Source organism: Mercenaria mercenaria, chromosome 2 (genome assembly GCF_021730395.1).
Source record: "Mercenaria mercenaria strain notata chromosome 2, MADL_Memer_1, whole genome shotgun sequence".
In the NCBI taxonomy this organism is placed as follows: domain Eukaryota; kingdom Metazoa; phylum Mollusca; class Bivalvia; order Venerida; family Veneridae; genus Mercenaria; species Mercenaria mercenaria.
Window position 1 is genome coordinate 39,392,818 of NC_069362.1, and position 18,181 is coordinate 39,410,998.

General features: G+C 34.7%; 1 protein-coding gene across 2 annotated transcripts; it reads left to right on the plus strand.

The window, feature by feature from the left end:
* The first annotated feature begins 6,884 nt into the window (after nt 1–6,884).
* Nucleotides 6,885–15,787, plus strand: LOC128548457 (zinc metalloproteinase nas-14-like). 2 transcript variants are annotated; one of them, XM_053523301.1, is made up of 9 exons: nt 6,885–7,027; nt 8,985–9,116; nt 9,774–9,831; nt 10,179–10,261; nt 11,580–11,639; nt 12,520–12,592; nt 13,134–13,260; nt 14,413–14,594; nt 15,083–15,787. In XM_053523301.1, exons 2-9 carry the CDS (start codon nt 8,991–8,993, stop codon nt 15,493–15,495), a joined length of 1,122 nt encoding a protein of 373 aa, XP_053379276.1. In that variant the 5' UTR covers nt 6,885–7,027; nt 8,985–8,990; the 3' UTR covers nt 15,496–15,787. The 2 variants fall into 2 exon arrangements, with proteins under 2 accessions (XP_053379276.1, XP_053379284.1); XM_053523309.1 differs by having other exon boundaries at nt 10,179–10,255.
* Nucleotides 15,788–18,181: the final 2,394 nt, after the last annotated feature.

Genomic DNA, 18,181 nt, shown 5'->3' on the forward strand with positions numbered 1-18,181 from the left:
TGTTTGTATATACTATTCAATAAGTAAAGCATGTGCAGATCAAGAAATTTTGGTTAGAGGGACACCAACTTTAAGAGGGGGTCACCCATTCAGGGGGTGGGGGGAGGGTTGGTTGGTGGGGTAGACACACCGAGTTTCAAGACCGATTTTCTTTGTAAAATGTAAGAATCAGAGGGGGGATTGACCCAAATGCCCCTCTGCCATCTTCTGGGTCCGTGCATGTAAAGAATGGAGATATCCCATACGGCTAACAGGAAACCTCTCGCATCATGATATCATAGATCTAAAATTATCTGATACTTCAAGAAAAAACCTTTAGTCTTTAAAGTTACTAGTACCATTTGATTTATAATCAAAACGCAATTGTCTTATTAAGTGTCCGGCGGATTGATTCTATTTGGAAGTTGAAATAAAATGTTCCACCAAATGATAATCGCGCGTTATCATTCATTTTTCAAATAAAATGACTGTCATGCCATGTGCCTCCATCCAGATTTCAGTCTTTGATGCCGTGTATGTGGACAGAGTAGATGAACAAAGACTGAAGTTTTGACTTTCGTGATATAACATCTTTGGACGTTCAAAACTTCACTTCTTACGACAAAAAGGCCCATCTGGTATAATCAATACCGCCTGAGGACACAAATATGCCGTAGAAGTTAAAGTTTGAACAAAATCTCAAAGTTTCTCGATATCAGTTGATAACTTCATACTTCCAGGTTCAATTCAATGTATTTAGTTACAATCATTAGCCAAACAAAACTTCAATATTCTTATACTTATTGATAGTGTTTCGCATCAAATTTAGTCCAGTTATACATATGGATAATCGAATAAGTTAATAAGCAGAAATCCTGAAACTAAGCTGTTTATTTCACATAGTAATAAAACGAAGTCTTATGCTTACTTGAAATTACATGGAAAACTTAAGTAGCAACGTCTGATATAAATAAAATACACGCATATTGGTGACGTTTTACCCCAAATATATATGAGAGACGTTGAAGGGGAAGGCGAAGGTTGAAATCTCAAACTCTCTAATAATAGATATGGGGATGTATTGTACTTATACATTGCCATGTGCACAAGAACGTTTTGTATCACGCCCCCATCGCCTCCGTTGATCCGAGCTCTATTGATTTTGATTTTTCATTTGTAGAAACCATCCAGCTATCTTACAAAATATTGTCAGTTCTCTCATGTATTGTCGGTACCATACACAACTGCCTTGATAACTGGGCTATTGCTGTTATCCTTTAGCTGTTCGTGTAACTCAAAACCTTAAAACTGCGCTGTTTACTCGAGCGCTGAAGTTTTAAGGACAAGTAGCCCGCAGATACGTCAAAACCCATGGGAAACGAATGACGTAAAACTATTTTCAGACGGCGCTAGGAATAAGGCATTATTTCTACGAGGATATATAAATGAACAATTTAACATAAACAATTTTACTAGTCGGTACTTTCCCAATGCCGAGAAAGGGGAAACAGCTTTAGTTTCAGCGAGGGTACGATTGCGAAACCCTATGGTACCTACCGTCGTACTTTGCGTTTCGCGTGTCCTTTTCTAAACACGAAGCCGGTAGTACGAATGTGAAGTGCAAAGTTGCTACGGCGCAGCACAATGTATTTTAGTTTCGCTATTCACCATTGTAGCTTCGCGCTTCACCATCGTAATTTCGCGATTTGCCGTCGTACTGTCGCACTTCAGGCTTTCTTGTGACTTTGAAACATAGTGGAGGTAAGAGTGAGATTAGGTTTTGCCACTGACCGTTCCAAGGCAGTGCCCCACGGTGTTCCTGTATTTGTTTGTTTTGTCCTTGTGTGTTTATTTTGTGTTTGTGTGTGTGCGTGTGTGTGGTGTGGTGTGCGAGTGTTGTTCGTGTGTGCCTTTTGGGAGGCTCCGTTTTTGGAACGTGGCTTTCCCTGTTATATATTCTTCCTGGTTTTCACGTTTACCTAAGTTTGACGCTATAAGATATAATGACGAGATGTGAAACTATGATACTGAAAACTAAGTGCTTTGCTTTCGCGACTTTGCGCATCATCATTGTACACTCGCGATTTAAAGTAAGGTAAACACGTAATGAAATATTCGATGGTAATCACGCATCAAAGATGGTGGAGCTACTATAATTTTAGAAAGTTTGCTCCTGTTAGTGACACGCACCTATGCGCTTTGGACACAAAAGCTCGAAGTGCGCAGGGACGTACCTTTGCCCTTCGCTACTGTGCCTTGGAGCTTCGAGTATATAAAAGGACACGTGAAGAGAGAAGTGCTAAGATGCGAAAGCTAAACGCCATCGTATAGCTTTACGTTTCACCATTGCACCTGTACTCTTCGCTTTTCTATAGTGAGCAAGTACTGGTCCCAACGGAACATTTTTCTGAAACCATCTAAAAAATAATTAAAACATATGTTTTGTAGAAGTGACTTTCAGTGTAAACTTGTTAATACATAAATTTTTATGAAACAATATTGTCTAAATCAATAAAGTTTTGAAAGTAATTTAGAGATAATTTTCAAACACTGAATAAATCAAAATTCTACCGGGATACTTCCAAATATTTGAACAAGAATTCACTGTTTTTCTTTTTTTTCTCAATGTATGATACATTCTGTGTAAAACGCAGAATTTTTGTGTATGTTTTATTAGTTCCGAAGAATAGAAGTGCCGTTTTCAAGTTTGCGAAATCTCAAGTACGGTGCAAAAGGAAAAGACATAATTTCATTTTAAAGCGGGAGGGGTAATAATTTCATGATAAAACACACAGATGATTTGGTAGCAGTCATTTCTAGATACAACCATTTTAAGAAAGATTTTTCTTGTGATATTTCTTAGTTGCAATTTACGCTTCCAGAAGATCTATTTATAAATTGCATTAACCCGCACACCAGCGGTCTTTAGTGTCGTGTGACGCCCGCAAAATATCGCTTTCTACTTGAACTCTGTGCTGTCTTTGTGCTTATGGATTTCATTTTGTGTTACTGCCTATCAGAATACTGCTTAAGTCAGTGTTAGGGGCGTTAGAGTTGTTGCAAACTTCATTATTACGGACAAATGCACTCAGTCTAGTAACCTAACATATTATTTTGATCAGTTCGTTCTTTGCTTCTAAAAGACCTTCTTACAGGCTCAGGTAAAGATTTGATTCAGTTAAGCATTTCGAAAGGAAAAGAAACGCCTACCTAAGATTTTGACATCAAATTTAGTGCCAGATGTCCAAAAGGAACAGTCATGACTGAAGTACGTAGTCCCTACCCCAAAATGTATTCTTTTGTATATAACAGATATGACAGATATGAATACACAAAAACATCTGAAAAGAAAGACTTGAAACATTTTCGTTTATGTCGTGTTGAGCGACCTGTGAAGTTTCCACGTTTTCTATTTGAGAACAACGAGGACAAAACAATGCAAAAAAGTAACACAAATGTGCACTACCTTTGAATGATAAGTTGATAAACTACTCGTAAGAGAGTTTTCATTGTCTTGATATATAATTATATCGTTGCTAAATAAACACCAAATTGCAGTGTGGATATGTTCGCCGTTTATAAAAAGAAACCTAACCTTATGGATTTGAAACTACGACGGAAGCAACTGTTGTACACAAAACAGGACAACAATCAAATATAAACCCAACTTAAAAAAATCACAATATGCAGTTCTGGTAAGTGGATTGAAATAAGTACACATGTTAGGTATAGGTATATAGATGCCCACAATGATTTATTTCGCTTGACAATACTGAATAAGCAAAATTCAATGAGATGACACAGACAGTTAAGAACTATTGACAGAATAATACAAAACACGAGAGACTGTTACTAAAGTGGAAGTTAAAAATGAAATTTTTCTGGTGAACACTATCACTTTGTATGGCCATACTTAGAAATCTTTGCGTTCCAGGATGCTGCATTAACGTGATACTGCTCATAGGTGCAAACGAACAATGTAGACGTTGTTGTTGGAAAGAGCCTAGGACAAGCGACACGGAGACACCTTTGGTGTGGCTGTAAACAAACGAAAATGCTCAGCACAGCTTTTCGAGTCTAAGGTGTTTAAAGTCAAGGACCGTAAATTGATAATTTTTATACGAAAAACAGATTCTAGTAAGGCTTTATTTACTTAGAGGCACGTCAGACGTATTAGCAAAATGTTAGGATACATGTTGAACACATTTACTAAGCATGAACACTGAAAATTATAAGTACCTGCTGAAATGTATACTATGAGTTTTCATGGTCATATGTCGAAATGTGTACGGAAAATGGCCGTGTCAGAATGCTATATTTACAAGATGTTGATCATCAGTGCAAATACGCATTCTATCTAAAAGGTGTTGCGAAAGTCCTGGAAATATCTCACGTGAACATCTTTGATATGGCTCTAACAATAGAAATAGCCCATGAGATAATTATTAGTGTAAGAATATACAATTAAGGCCGTAAATTGATAATAACTGTAATCTTGCAAATGTTGCAATTTGTTCTCACGAAACAGGGCCCTAAACAATAGAAATAACCCATGACAGAATTATTAGTGTAAGTATATACAATTAAGGCCGTAAATTGATAATAACTGTAACCTTGCAAATGTTGCAATTTGTTCTCACGAAACAGGGCAAAATTCACATAGAAAGGCAACATTCAGGCAAGAAATATTAACAAATTGTCAGCAGACACGGCTGGTGTGGCAATTAACGATTTAATGATTGTGGCGAACTATATACTATGTGTTTTCATGGCGATATATCGGAATTTTCATAGAAAATGTTGTTTAAGGATGCTAGAATTGAATGGTGCTACTCACCTATGAAAATGTGCATATTAATGTATAATTTGTATTTGGAATGTACAAAAGTCTTTTTTTTTTCTTACAAACACGATCCTCATTATTGGTAGAACGTTGATTGTGAAGGAAGGCAATCCAATCAGTGATGCATAGCATTTCTAATAAGAGTTGACCCGCCCATCGATATTTTTAATGTATTGTAAGTGAGCTCGGTGCCGTTAAAAATCTTTTCATGGAACACTATCACGTTTTAACGAAGCCCTGACTGGGCGAAATTTTTTATGAGGGAAGGTTCACAAAACAGGACTTGTGAAGATGAATATCCAAATTTTGTGAAAATTATACTAAAGGTCGATACTCGTGGCGGTTCGGAACTCTACTAATTTCCTCAGCTTCATGTAGCTTCTTTTTAATCAGAGTATACACCAATGTTATCAATAACATAAAGTCACTGTGTGTGTTGTCATTCACTTCTGAAATTTCCAAAAAAAAAAAAAAAAAATCGGGACCAATGTCCTGTGTTAATCATGCGTAAATCTTTGATCTAGATGGATATCAATAATAACGCTTAACAGAACGTTAAATTATGTAGTTATAATTTGTGTACAATAAAATCCGTAAAAAGATCCTTTTGAAATATATAGAATGCAATCAAGCAACATAATAGCTGACTCAGTTTAACTGGGTCTGTTCATGAGAGGTAATGAAATGTGCAACACCTCTCACGCATCCCCACCTCTGCCCCCGCCCAGCACAGGCTTAAGCGGGATTCTATTACAGTAAAAATGAGTGTACTCCATAATCCAAAAGAACGGGAAAATGTAAGCCTTTGTGTTCAGCACAAAACAGGACAACAATCTATTAAAAAAAAAAACAGGATTCAAAACAAATCATAATAAGTTATGCGCAGTGGACTGAAATGAGCAAACATATATGATACAAATTATAGGCTGATAGAGATCCACAACGATTTATTTCGCCTGACTGTACTAACGTAATTGCCTCGGAGTTTTGTCGTGTTAACTGCCATTACTTTAATGAAAAGCCTGTTTACAAAAAGTATCTGTAACAGCAATCTTCCGTAAAGGTAGTTAAATTAAGCATTTCTACGGTGGTATGTTTAGGACATGCATTTATTTACTTTAAGATTAAATTATGTCGTGCGCAAGACATCTTATTTCACGATATAAAATGTCGAGCGCTCGAGATAAGATGCCATGCCAACGAGATGAGATGTCGTGCGCTCGATAAGATGTCGTGCGCACGAGATAAGATGTATTGAGCTCGAGTTAAGAAGTTGGGAGCACGAGATTAATTAATCTAAAAACATAAATGCATGTCCTAACTATACCACCGTGCATTTCAGACATTTACCAATGTATAAATGTTTATTGAATATTGTAAACTGTTGGCATTTCGGTTCTTATGTTTTAAATCAGTTATTGATTTGAATAGGTTGAGAACATTATTTCGTGACAATGTTCCTTTCTGCGAAATGTGTTAATGCCTTGTAATTATTTATAACAAAGTTTGAAGAATTTCATATTTAAACCGGATACTTAGTCACTAGGGGAAACCATCTCAATAAGTAAAGCGAATTAAAGGTAAAAAGGTGATACACATGTCAAACGTAAAGTAGTCAGAGATGTTATTTAAACAGGCCGCTGGGGTTGACTTATCTAGGTCACATGCTTGGAATCACGTGTCCCACTCCACTGAGTGTTCGAGCCAAGTTGAGAGTGAAATGTCATTTATAAAGAGCAATCCTGTTTGCTTACATCCTACGCGTTGTCCCACTCACCCGCGCGCGCAAATAAAAGAAAAGAATTTGGTAGTTTTATTCAGTAACCTGCTCTTACTTGTTAAGTTTTTGTCGGCGGGCATCTGTTGTATCTTTAATACACAATTTTGAAATTTCAGGCATTAAGAGTTCGAAACTTAAGAAAGAATATTTACAAGTTTTCCTTTATGGTGCATATTTCCTCATTGACAATGAATGCAGTTGATGGCAAATGTTAATTCAAATACGGTGTATGTTTTCTGTTACATTTAATTTCGAACATGTAGGAAGATATGATTGCTGTTATTTATTCTTTATCATGACATGTCGTTTGTTCTTCATTACAGTACAGGAAAATATGACATCTAGTTTTAGCCACAAATATACAAGTTTCCGTAATTGCTGTGCAGACTCTGGATGGAATTTTATCATCAAGTCTAGAAACAAAGGTTAGATATATTTTTATATAATCATAATCCCCTGCCATTATCATACAATTTAACATGATAACCATTATTAAACATTTGCAAAAACAAATGCAAAAAGTTAAAAATGTTCGTGCTTTCAAAAGTGTCTCGTGTGGTTTACTTTTCAGTTATATTAATACAACATATTATGCAATATATTTAAGCTTGATGGCTTCTTTCAGTATGTTTTATTACACTTTAATAACAATATTCTGAAAGCTGATTGTACTAATTCTATTTAACAAAATATTTAGCCGCCATCTAAGCACAAGTTTCCGCATGTATTCGTTTGGAATTGCATATAGATCTTTCAAATTTAAGCAAACATTAGTTTCTTAATCTGAATTATTCGCCTTATTTTTCTATGGGCTATGAATGAAGAAACCTCAGCACTCTTCATTATCAGCGCATTACGTGGGCTTCTGCCTTTTTGCGCTGCATATAAGTCGCTAAACTATTTCGCTAGTGATTAATCTGTTCATACTGGTGTGTATGAATTAACTTGCTTTATGTCATATTAATCAGTTAAATTAAGATGCACCAATTTCGTGTTTGTTGGTTTTCTTATGTTAATGAGGATAAATTTAGAATAGTTACACTGATTGTCATAGATAAAATAAATCAGCAAATATCTGAATATTCTGCATTGTGATAAGTTGGTACTAGCATTAAGTAGTTAAAGGGCAAGGAATGCCTGACAATAAGTTAATTTTATATGAAAGTCATTATCAAGCCTTTCATAACACTGAAAGAATGTTTAAAATCGGACAACTATTGAAAGAGATTTGGCAGTTTGAAATCGAAGAAAATGGCTGATCATGGAGGCAGCCATTTTAGTGTGTTTATGACATCATTTACACACCTGCTGAATTTTTTATTTAGCAAATAACCTTTTAAATAGATTAATTCCATATGCTTCTTGAAGGTAGGATGTAAAACTTGGTAACTTCTTTCATTATAGCTGGAAAAAGTAGAGAAATTATTTTACAGAAATAAGTAAATACAGTTCAAATATGTATCTAAAAATTTAATAAATCTGCCATTTTTTGTTGCCATGGAAACAAAACGGCTGCCATTGTAAATGCTCAAAACTTTCTCATTTTCAAGCCGATTTTGAAAATTCTTTCACTCCTTAAATGATTTAAGAAATCCTAGCAGATGTAATTAACATAAGAACAACATTGCTTTTCCCTTTAAGGTCAGCAAACTTCTTGAAAGATACTTTTGTCCCCAGTTCCACCTAAGGCAGCCACCTGCCTTTGGAAGCCGCATAGGTTCATTCAATTAAGGGGTTGTCTGATACAGATTTGCCTGTATATTTATTGTAACTTGAAGGTTTGCGATTCCTGTGACTTGTGCCATAGGTACACATTAATTATTCCATCAAGTGTTTGGTGTGTCAGAATTCAGAACATTGCAATATATGCATACAATAACTTGTAAATTAAAAGTTAAAAGTTTTAAACGTAAAGATTATTGACGTTGATTATTACGTGTGCATTTAGTACCATTTGCGTAAACTTATGCATACAAGTATGCCTATGACGTCACAACCTCTCTATCTTTTAGCATGTCTTTGACGATTATAATTACTAGTGTACCACTAAGGAACTACAATAAATCCCATTTTTCTTTTTCAGTTATGTTTTTCATACCATCGTCTAAAGTATGATACTCAGTATTCTATGTCTATATCTGGTCGACTCCCGGAGTAACGTTTCTTCATTTATCAGTATTTTGCAGTAATATTTTGTGCGATGAATTTATTATGTTCAGTGTCTAATAACTAAGTGAGAAATCTGAATATACGTTTAACAATATTATATATATATGTATATATCGTATGTAAAACAATCGTATGTAAAACAAAAACCTTCATATCCTATCGGCGCATGTTAATATAAAGCAATTTATCAATTAAACAAATTGTATATTACAGCTAACAATGGTGCCTGGACCTATAAACATTTTCCCTCTGATTCCGCTGACGACAATATGTGTTTTGCCTTCAACAGAATCATTTCCGATGCGAGTCAACGAAATTGCTTTTCGCCCTTTGCCAATATATGCGGTACGTTGTTGTCAAATCATATTCACAGAACTATAACGTTTTATTGAGAAAGCTACACTTAAATAAAATGAAATCAAATATTGGAAACTGTTCGTTCGTCTCAAAATGTTAAGTTTTACCGAAGGACTTATTCTAACTGAGTTCAATGAACAATGGCAATGAAATGAAATTCAAAAACAAAAAGAATCATAAATCATGAATTATCTGCCTTTATATATGCTTTTGAAAGACAATAATATTCGGTATACTCAAGATTATCTAAGGTATATGGGTACAACAGATAAGTTTTAAAGTTTCGTGTTCCATAATTCTATACGTTATAAATTCCTGTCGAATAATTATAGCAGAGTGTATCTGAATTTACATTCTTGTCTATTTAAATGCCATATAAACTGTACAAAAAGTAACTTTATAAAACAAAGACAACACACAGTTTGAATGCAAATCAAAAACAAATCTTCACTGTGAAAGATTAGCATTCATCATCTTTTCTTAAATATTATCTCACTTATAAATAACGCTGTTGATAATATTCATTTGTAAATTGATTAAAAGCTTTGTCATGTAAATTCATACTCACTTAAAATACCAAGAGAAGTGTTTTACTATATCATGTATATACAATACTTTGTCTTGACCTGAACTTTATTTTTACAGAATTCTCCTTTACGTTCAGTGGTTCCTTCAGTTAATCCGGACCCTTTAGAGAATATAGGTTAGTACAGTCAATAATTAAAATGAATTATTATGAATAATTTACAAATCATCCGTTTATGACTAACTGTTGATTCCTTACGCTTCAGTAAATTGAGAAACATGTAATTCTGAATTACTAAATGACTTTGTATTGCACACAAATAGGACCTTCTATTTTTGTATGTTTCGATCGTTAGTATATGGTTATGATTAATATCCGACCTCTTTTCAAATGATATTCACTTAAAGTAACTGTTAATAAAGCGTAAAAATGAACAGTATGAGTTTCTGCAAAGGAAGTTAATGCTTGTACCTCTATTCACTTGGATATCACTTTGAAACATCGAAACATGTGTTTTTTTTCAGGTGTGGAATTTAGCCAGGGTTACCTCATGGAAGGTGATATCCGCATTTGGGAAGGTTTTAATGCACAAGAAAATACGGTTATTGTAAGATGATTATTAGACCTTTCTAACGTAAACATAATTACGAAACGGAATACTGAATTCGTAAAATTTTAGGCTAATTTGTGGTCTAGGGGAGACAATTTCATCCAATAGTAATGCAATAGTATCTTCCTTAGACCATTATTTACAAATAACATTTACGAATTCAGTATTCCGTTTACGATTTACGTTTACGTTAGAAAGGTCTAATACTGTGTAATAATTTCTATCTTATCAAGAAAAAAATATTTGGAGATATATTTATTTATTTCATTTCTAATCCTGCACATGGGACGTGTCAAGGGACCTTCGATGGTAGACAAGAAAATTGATTTTAATGTATAAATCTTGTCCCCAGTTGTGGTTAAGTACTTCACTTAAAACTTTTTTGTATTCCAATTAGAGTCGATCACTTGGCAATCAATGACTCTTTAGAGGCTGCCCTATTTATTTCTCTATAGTAGTCCAGCACATGACTATCCATGTCTCTTTATGGACCGCCCCTTTCTGTTTGTCAACTGTAGTCCATCACATGACAATCCATGTCTCTTTATAGGCGCCCCTTTTTGCACAATGGTAGTCCATCACATGACGATATATGTCTCTTTTACAGGCGCCTCTTTTTGTACTCCAGTGGTAGCCCATCACAGGACAATGCATGTCCCTTTAGGGCCAGGCCTTTTGATACTTCAATGGGAGTCCACTGCATGACATCTTGTATAATGACATTCCTATCCTTACCTCGTATACTAGTAGGCAAGACTTGGTGTAATCTTTTGCTTTTGATTTCTGTGGAAAACGGGCCAATAGGGCTTTGCACTGGAAATGGTACTTGGTTAGATGATACATAATAACTTTTGGAAACATCATGTCTGGAATTGAAAAAGCTTCTGGCTAATGGTCATTATCAGATCAGTTCAGATATTGCTTTCATATTTATCTCGGTCTTTGGACCATTTTCAGAGCATTTTGAGATGTTCTCGAGAACTGCAAATGTTGATTACATTTTCATCAGCTCTCTTCTGCCGAGATACAAAAGATCTTCTTCGAATCTGCGTTTATTTTGTTTTGTATATGCCTTTGACCTCTGCTGGGGTCTTGAGGTTTTCTCTGATCAGCCTAGCTTCACAGACAGCAAAAAAAACGTGTCACTCAAGTGAAAGAAATGAAGAAGCTTCCGACAAGGCTCTGCTAAAAATACATTATTGTTCTAAAGTCTATGAAGGGCATCGATTGCCGAAATCGCGACGATGTGTACTAGTATACACTGTCTAGATTTTAAAGTGCAATTGTATTTAATCATTTTTGTTCATATTTTCAGGTTGGTAGTTCAAGTCAAACGGTAAACAGAAATCCAAATCCAAATACAAATTCAAAAGAGGTAAAAAATAACCATAATTACCATTTTCAGCGATGACATTTATGCACGATTTTCGCGCAACATTCTTTTCTTTATTTGATGTAGGATGTAAACTATAATTATTCATTTGAAGAACGTTAATCTACTGCATTTCAATCAAGATCATTACCTGGCAGAAAATGGCATCAACTGGCACGTACATCGTTATATAACCGGAACTGGACTTATAAAACATTCTATAAAGGCCCTGTTTGTTTTCCAAGTAAAAATGAAAGTATTTACGTTTATTTTATTATCTTTGTATTGCATAGCAGACCAGTCATTCCTCGACATCACCGAAGTTAATTTATGTCCTAGTAATGTCGCCTGATATTTAATAATACCATGCATACAAAGAAATATCGATTGTTTTCGTATAAACAATATTGATGCAGTGATGTGTGGGAGGCGTGACTTTCCTTGAAAACAAATCAAAACAATTTTGGATGTTTACCGTGTTCTACTTATCATATGCTAAATATTTGTTGTAACGCGAAATTGCGCGCGTGATTTTATTTAATGTGACTCATTACATTTTATTCCAATTCAACCCGTGTTTATATTCAACAAAGAAGGTTGAAAATTTGACCTTATTACACCATAAATCACGGACAATGGTAGGCCTGGAAATAGTATTATCAGAAACAGTTATTGTTGACTAAACAAAATCGTTGTTTTTTTGTTCAGATACTTATCTTTTATATCCTTTGGCTTTCGTGATATAGTTTCTACGCATCTAAATGATTAAACCACTCTCATCATGTGTTGTCCCTGTATCAGCTCAGCTTCATATCAGTAACGTTTTTCCCTCCAGATCCATGGGCGAAATGCTGTTTTTTTTATGTATATTTTTTAAATTCAGATAAGAAATTCACTACGGTCAGAGAAATTATGGACAGAGAAAGTCATTCCTTATGAAATAGATCAAACATTTGGTAAGTCTTTTTTCTTTTATTCAGGTATATGTTTGAGCATTATTCGGACGATAATATAGCTCATGAAATCATCTGTCTTCCGTTCATATAGAAACATACAAAGAATACTTAATCAAAATTACGTATCTACTATATTAATTGAGCCGCGCCATGAGAAAACCAACATAGTGGGTTTGCGACCAGCATGGATCCAGACCAGCCTGCGCATCCGCGCAGTCTGGTCAGGATCCATGCTGTTCGCTTTCAAAGACTATTATTATTAGAGAAACCATTAGCGAACAGCATGGATCCTGACCAGACTGCGCGGATGCGCAGGCTGGTCTGGATCCATGCTGGTCGCAAACCCACTATGTTGGTTTTCTCATGGCGCGGCTCAATTGTTTTTTTTTCTGTGTTATATTTCTCAGACTTTCGCTTTAAAAAGGCTATAATAAAAGAAGTCGAAAGACAACATCTGCTGAATCTGTAATTGAAATAGCATTTATGTTCAAGACAGTTTCACTACAAAGTGATATATAATTTTTTTTTTTTTTTTTGTCAGATTCTAGAGAAAAGATGATCATTATAGATGCAATAAATGATGTAATGACAGGTGTTAATAGATGTATAATATTTGTTCCAAGGGAAAAGCAAGAAGACTTCGTGTATATCTCTGGGCAAGAGAGAGGGTAACATGTTTTTCTCTAACAATTATAAATATAAAGGCCATGTAAGGAAATCTGTCTATGTCTCGGTGTTATTAGTTTAAAGAAATGGTAATTTTAAAGCAGGCTATGAATATGCCTTTTAAGCGATGCTTTGACTTTACTGTAGGAACTCTGCATGCTTAATCAGATTAACTTCGCAGTGTTTGTTTGTGCCACTTATAATTCAAAGGCGATGTTCTACTGTGTTCTTTGTTTGTTTGTGTTTTCCTCGTTGTCCTCGATATCCTTTACTTCGTCTTAAAAGTTATCATGTGTAAAAATTTGTTATGTACCCATCCATAATTACACCACAGTAAGGGGGTTTTCGTTCTGGGTACTTGGTTATTCCTATGTTATGTGTCCTTGGTTTTGTGAACTGAATATTCCCCCGAAGGTGGAGGGATATATATTTAACGATGTCCGCCCGGCTGTTCGTTTGTTTGTTCGTCCGTCCGTTCGAGTGTGCTTTCAAACGTGCTTCCGTGTATCCGTCCATCTACATTATAGATTCAGAATTATAAATCAAAAAGTAATTTCGCTATTAACTAACACTTGACTTTGCTAACATGTAGCATTATTCCCCTTGTCCGAGCTGAAGTACAGTTTTCCCCTTGATTTTGCAAAAATAGAGATATTTTACTGTATTTAAGTAACTAATTGATGGATCTTATGAAACTTTACACAAATGTAGACCACAATAGGACATTGCCGCAAGCATACATTTTTAATGATCACATCTGTAACTTCAGAGTTATTGCCTTTTGATAGTTTTACAATGCATATATTTGCACAAAACAAAGCAAACCACTGATGGAATCCATGAAAGTTAAAACAAATATAGATCACTATAAGACAGTGGTGCAGGCATATCTTTCGTAACTCTGTAACTGTAGAGTTATTGCCCTTTTGTTGTTTAAAATTTGACTGTTTCTCACAAAACAAAATAACGTATCGATAAATCCGCATGGAACTTAATACAGATCATTATATAGCAGTGTTGCACGCGCAACTTCTGTCAGGAACTCTTCAGTAACTGCAGAGTTATTGCCTTTTTCAGAATATAGACACGGATTCACAAAACAACCTGTTTAGTGGATGATTTTAATTCACTGAGTTTGCTAGTTGTAATTGCAGTTGTTGGAGCAGTGTTGGCAAGAGAGGTGGGAATCAAACAGTTTCGATTTCACGTAGATCTGGATGCACATCGAAAGGCATAATCATGCACGAATTACTACATGCTCTTGGCCTTTGGCACGAGCACAGTCGAGCTGACAGAGACAAATACATAGAAATCCTTCAAAATAATATAAGACCAGGTATAGATTAGTTTTACAGCGGTTTTTATTTCTAAAAAGCATGACTAAAATATGACGCTTTAAGAAACATCACTGCATAAATAGTCTGTGTGTGCTTTCCGCCTTCGTAAGCGTTGAAAATCTAATATGAAATTAAATAACAATAACTTTCAGATGTATATTACTTTTTATTTATATAATCATCTCTGACAGTGAAAAATGAATCTGTTTCCTGGAAAAACCAGTATTGTTGAAACATGTGAAGGTACTGTTGAGCAGGGCTCAAACCCTAGGCATCGAGATTAAGTTGTTGGCACTGTACAACTGCTCAGATTCGAAATTGCAGACTATATTTCACGGAAATAACTGAACTGTTTTAAATGCTTGCCTGTTAGTCACCAAAATTTAAAAAAGACAACACAGTTTTCGGATAATTTCTGCAACATTGCTAACAATATAACACGGATAGGATAAGTTGTATATTGTATAATCATTTTTATTGATTCTAGATTATTTGAGGAATTTCAAGATCAAGAAAGGTAAACTACTTACCGCTTATGACTACTATTCCATTATGCATTACAAGACCAACCAGTTTTCGAAGTGTTCCAGGTCGTTGAAAACAATAAGAGTAATTCAGCCAGGAATCGACGAAACGAAAGTAGGACAACGAGAACAGCTCAGCGACAAGGATAAGGAAAAGATCACCACGCTTTATCAGTGTAAAAAACGGTCGGCATGTCCAATCAGTTCCATTCAAACACAGCAGTACTCAGCAGATAAAGGAATAACAATTGGGATAATGACGGGGAATCAGACAAAAGCGTTCCGAACAGTTCCAGGGAATCAAAGAAATCCACTGGGTGCAATGTTTACATTTCCAGTATCAAATAACAAAGAAAGGCAACAAATTTTTCAATGATGAACTAGGCTTTGAGCCAGAGTGATGTACCGTCCCCAACACGGAATTTTCTTAACTATAATTGCTTTGGAAGTCCATTGTCCTGAAATCATATCAAGAACCCACAAATATTTGGTACAATAAAATGAGGGGAAAATAACGTGTGTTTTCAGTTTAGTGATCCTCACAGTACATTAACTTTATATTCTATCCTTTTTTCTATACATGTGTTTTTATATAAATGGCAAATTATTTTGGAAAAGTATTTATTAAAACCCAAGTTACAACACTTGAATAAAGACGATACATTCTGCCTAGCTTCATCTATAGACTAATAAAAATCAGATATATATATACCAAATAAAAAGAATAATTTGGAGGCAAACATTGCGGCTAAAAGTTGTGATAAGGTTACAACACACTAAATAGCTGTTCTTCTTTATTCTGTATAAAATTGACATATTTCCAATGGTCGCAGCACACACCAGGACCAATTTTAAACGCCTGTAACCTACACTTTCTTGAAGAATATTGTCAGTGCTGAATAAAAATCAAAAGAAAAGTGGGGGTCATGCTTGATGCAAGAAATATATTTTCAGTCAAGCACACAAACTGCAAAATCAGCTGAAAATGAGACCCAAAATTGTAGTGGTAGTACAGGCTCTAAGATTCCATGAAAAATTATGTCATGATGTTATTTCATAATGAATGCTACCTACATGTCAATCATATATCTGTCATGTGATTTTAGAACAAAAAATGCAAAGAAAATAAGGAAAATAGCTCTGCAGAGCAAAACATCTGAGCGCTATTTGTATCCGCCATTAGGCGCCATTTACTCATTTATTTAAATTAATGTCTGTATGCCATAAACGCCTATAGAATCGTTCTCTTTATGTTTTCTTCTCTTCACGAATTTATGAAATAGATAAAGAAAGAAATTGTTTATACGTTATAAGAATAATAATGAGATCACTTGAGCTACGTCCTGAACTCCTATCAAAAATTATATTAACTGCTGACATGACCAATGCCTATGCTCAAAACAGATATGTTGGAAGCTGTCCATGGTATTAAGTTATAATAATTAATAATAATAATTATATTCTCGTTGATATAATTTATCTCTCTACATTTAAAATTAATATCACATTATTAACTGAGATATGTTTTACCGTAAAAACTGTACCACAGATTCGCGCTTGCCCAGTATGTAGAACAGAGTACTGTTGAATAAGAAGTCTCGAGTTCGATCCACGGATAATTTGACAAAACTTAATATGTCTGAAGTCTTTTGTCCTTCACTTTAAAAATTATTTTGGGAAATTGAAAACAAATCAGTCCCGGTAAATCATTCAAAAATAATACAAATTGCATCAACGACGTTCTATAACTGAAATATTGCCCGCGGATTTTAAATGATATTATTTTGTTTGTAAAGGTTGCATGAAGCTTACAGACATCACGATTTGGCATTCCTGATAATTGCAACGAATATATCTGTTTACATATTATTAATGATACACAGTGGCTCATTTTCATGATGTACGCTCACGAAACATTAATGCATTTTATAACTTATTACACAAATTGCACTGTAATTTTTGCTTCATATTTGACAAGATCATTCACGCCGTATGTAAATAATGATAGAAAATTACGTATAAATTTCTATGTAAGACATAAATCAGAACTAAATATTTTGTGTGGACTGAGGAATATATCAGACGCTGATTCCGTAAGTAAAATCATGAATATTATGTAGTTTTGCTTTTAATTTCGATACGAATGCTGGACTTAAAGACAAATTTTAAATGATTATTAATCGTATGCAAATGATGGTTATTTAAGAAATAATAAATTCCCAAACGTGGTTTATCGTAGAATAACCCGAGTTTTGAGTTCTTATGCGTAAGAATATATCACGAAGGCCGTAGGCCTGAGTGATATATTGTTTCGCAAAAGAACGAAAAACTAGGGTTATTCTACGATAATTCACACTTGGGAACTTGTTATTTCGATTCTAACACGACATACTAGCATCAACAGTGTTAGAAAAAAATAGTAACTACTTTTTACGACCGTGCTACCCACCTGGATCGGATGACGTCATTGCACGCGAGTGGTTTATTGCAGAATAACCCGAGATATATTTTGCTCTACACGTATGTAGGTTATTTGCTGGTCGTATTAGAATGTACAACATCTTTAGAACAAGGCAACAAATAATCACTTTTTAAGTTTGACTATTTCATATGCGAAAACAATACAGCTAGCTTGTTCAAGGTCATGTTTTCTGTACTTTTTGATTTGTACCAACTTGAAGGTCTTAGTTATTAAGAGCAGACGAAAACATAAAATACGCATAGTTCTGAGTAAATTTATAACAGACAGTGAGGGACATGACTGAAGATAAATTAATTTTTCTCAATGTGTATATTTGCTAATGACAAACTTTGTGTTTTAAGAGAAAAGCGGGCAACAGAAATGGGCAAGTTTTGTTTACCCTTTACAAACATGTTTTTACATCTTATATGGAGGTAGGGTATGACATGCACATAATGCCAGCTTAAATGTTCTTTCTATTCTTGTACATGTGATCAGATTATATATTTTAATAAACGCCTTTTGGAATAATAATTCTAACTCATTTTTAATGCACTCGTACATGCTACGAACACTCGATCACCCCTTCGCTTACTCTAAA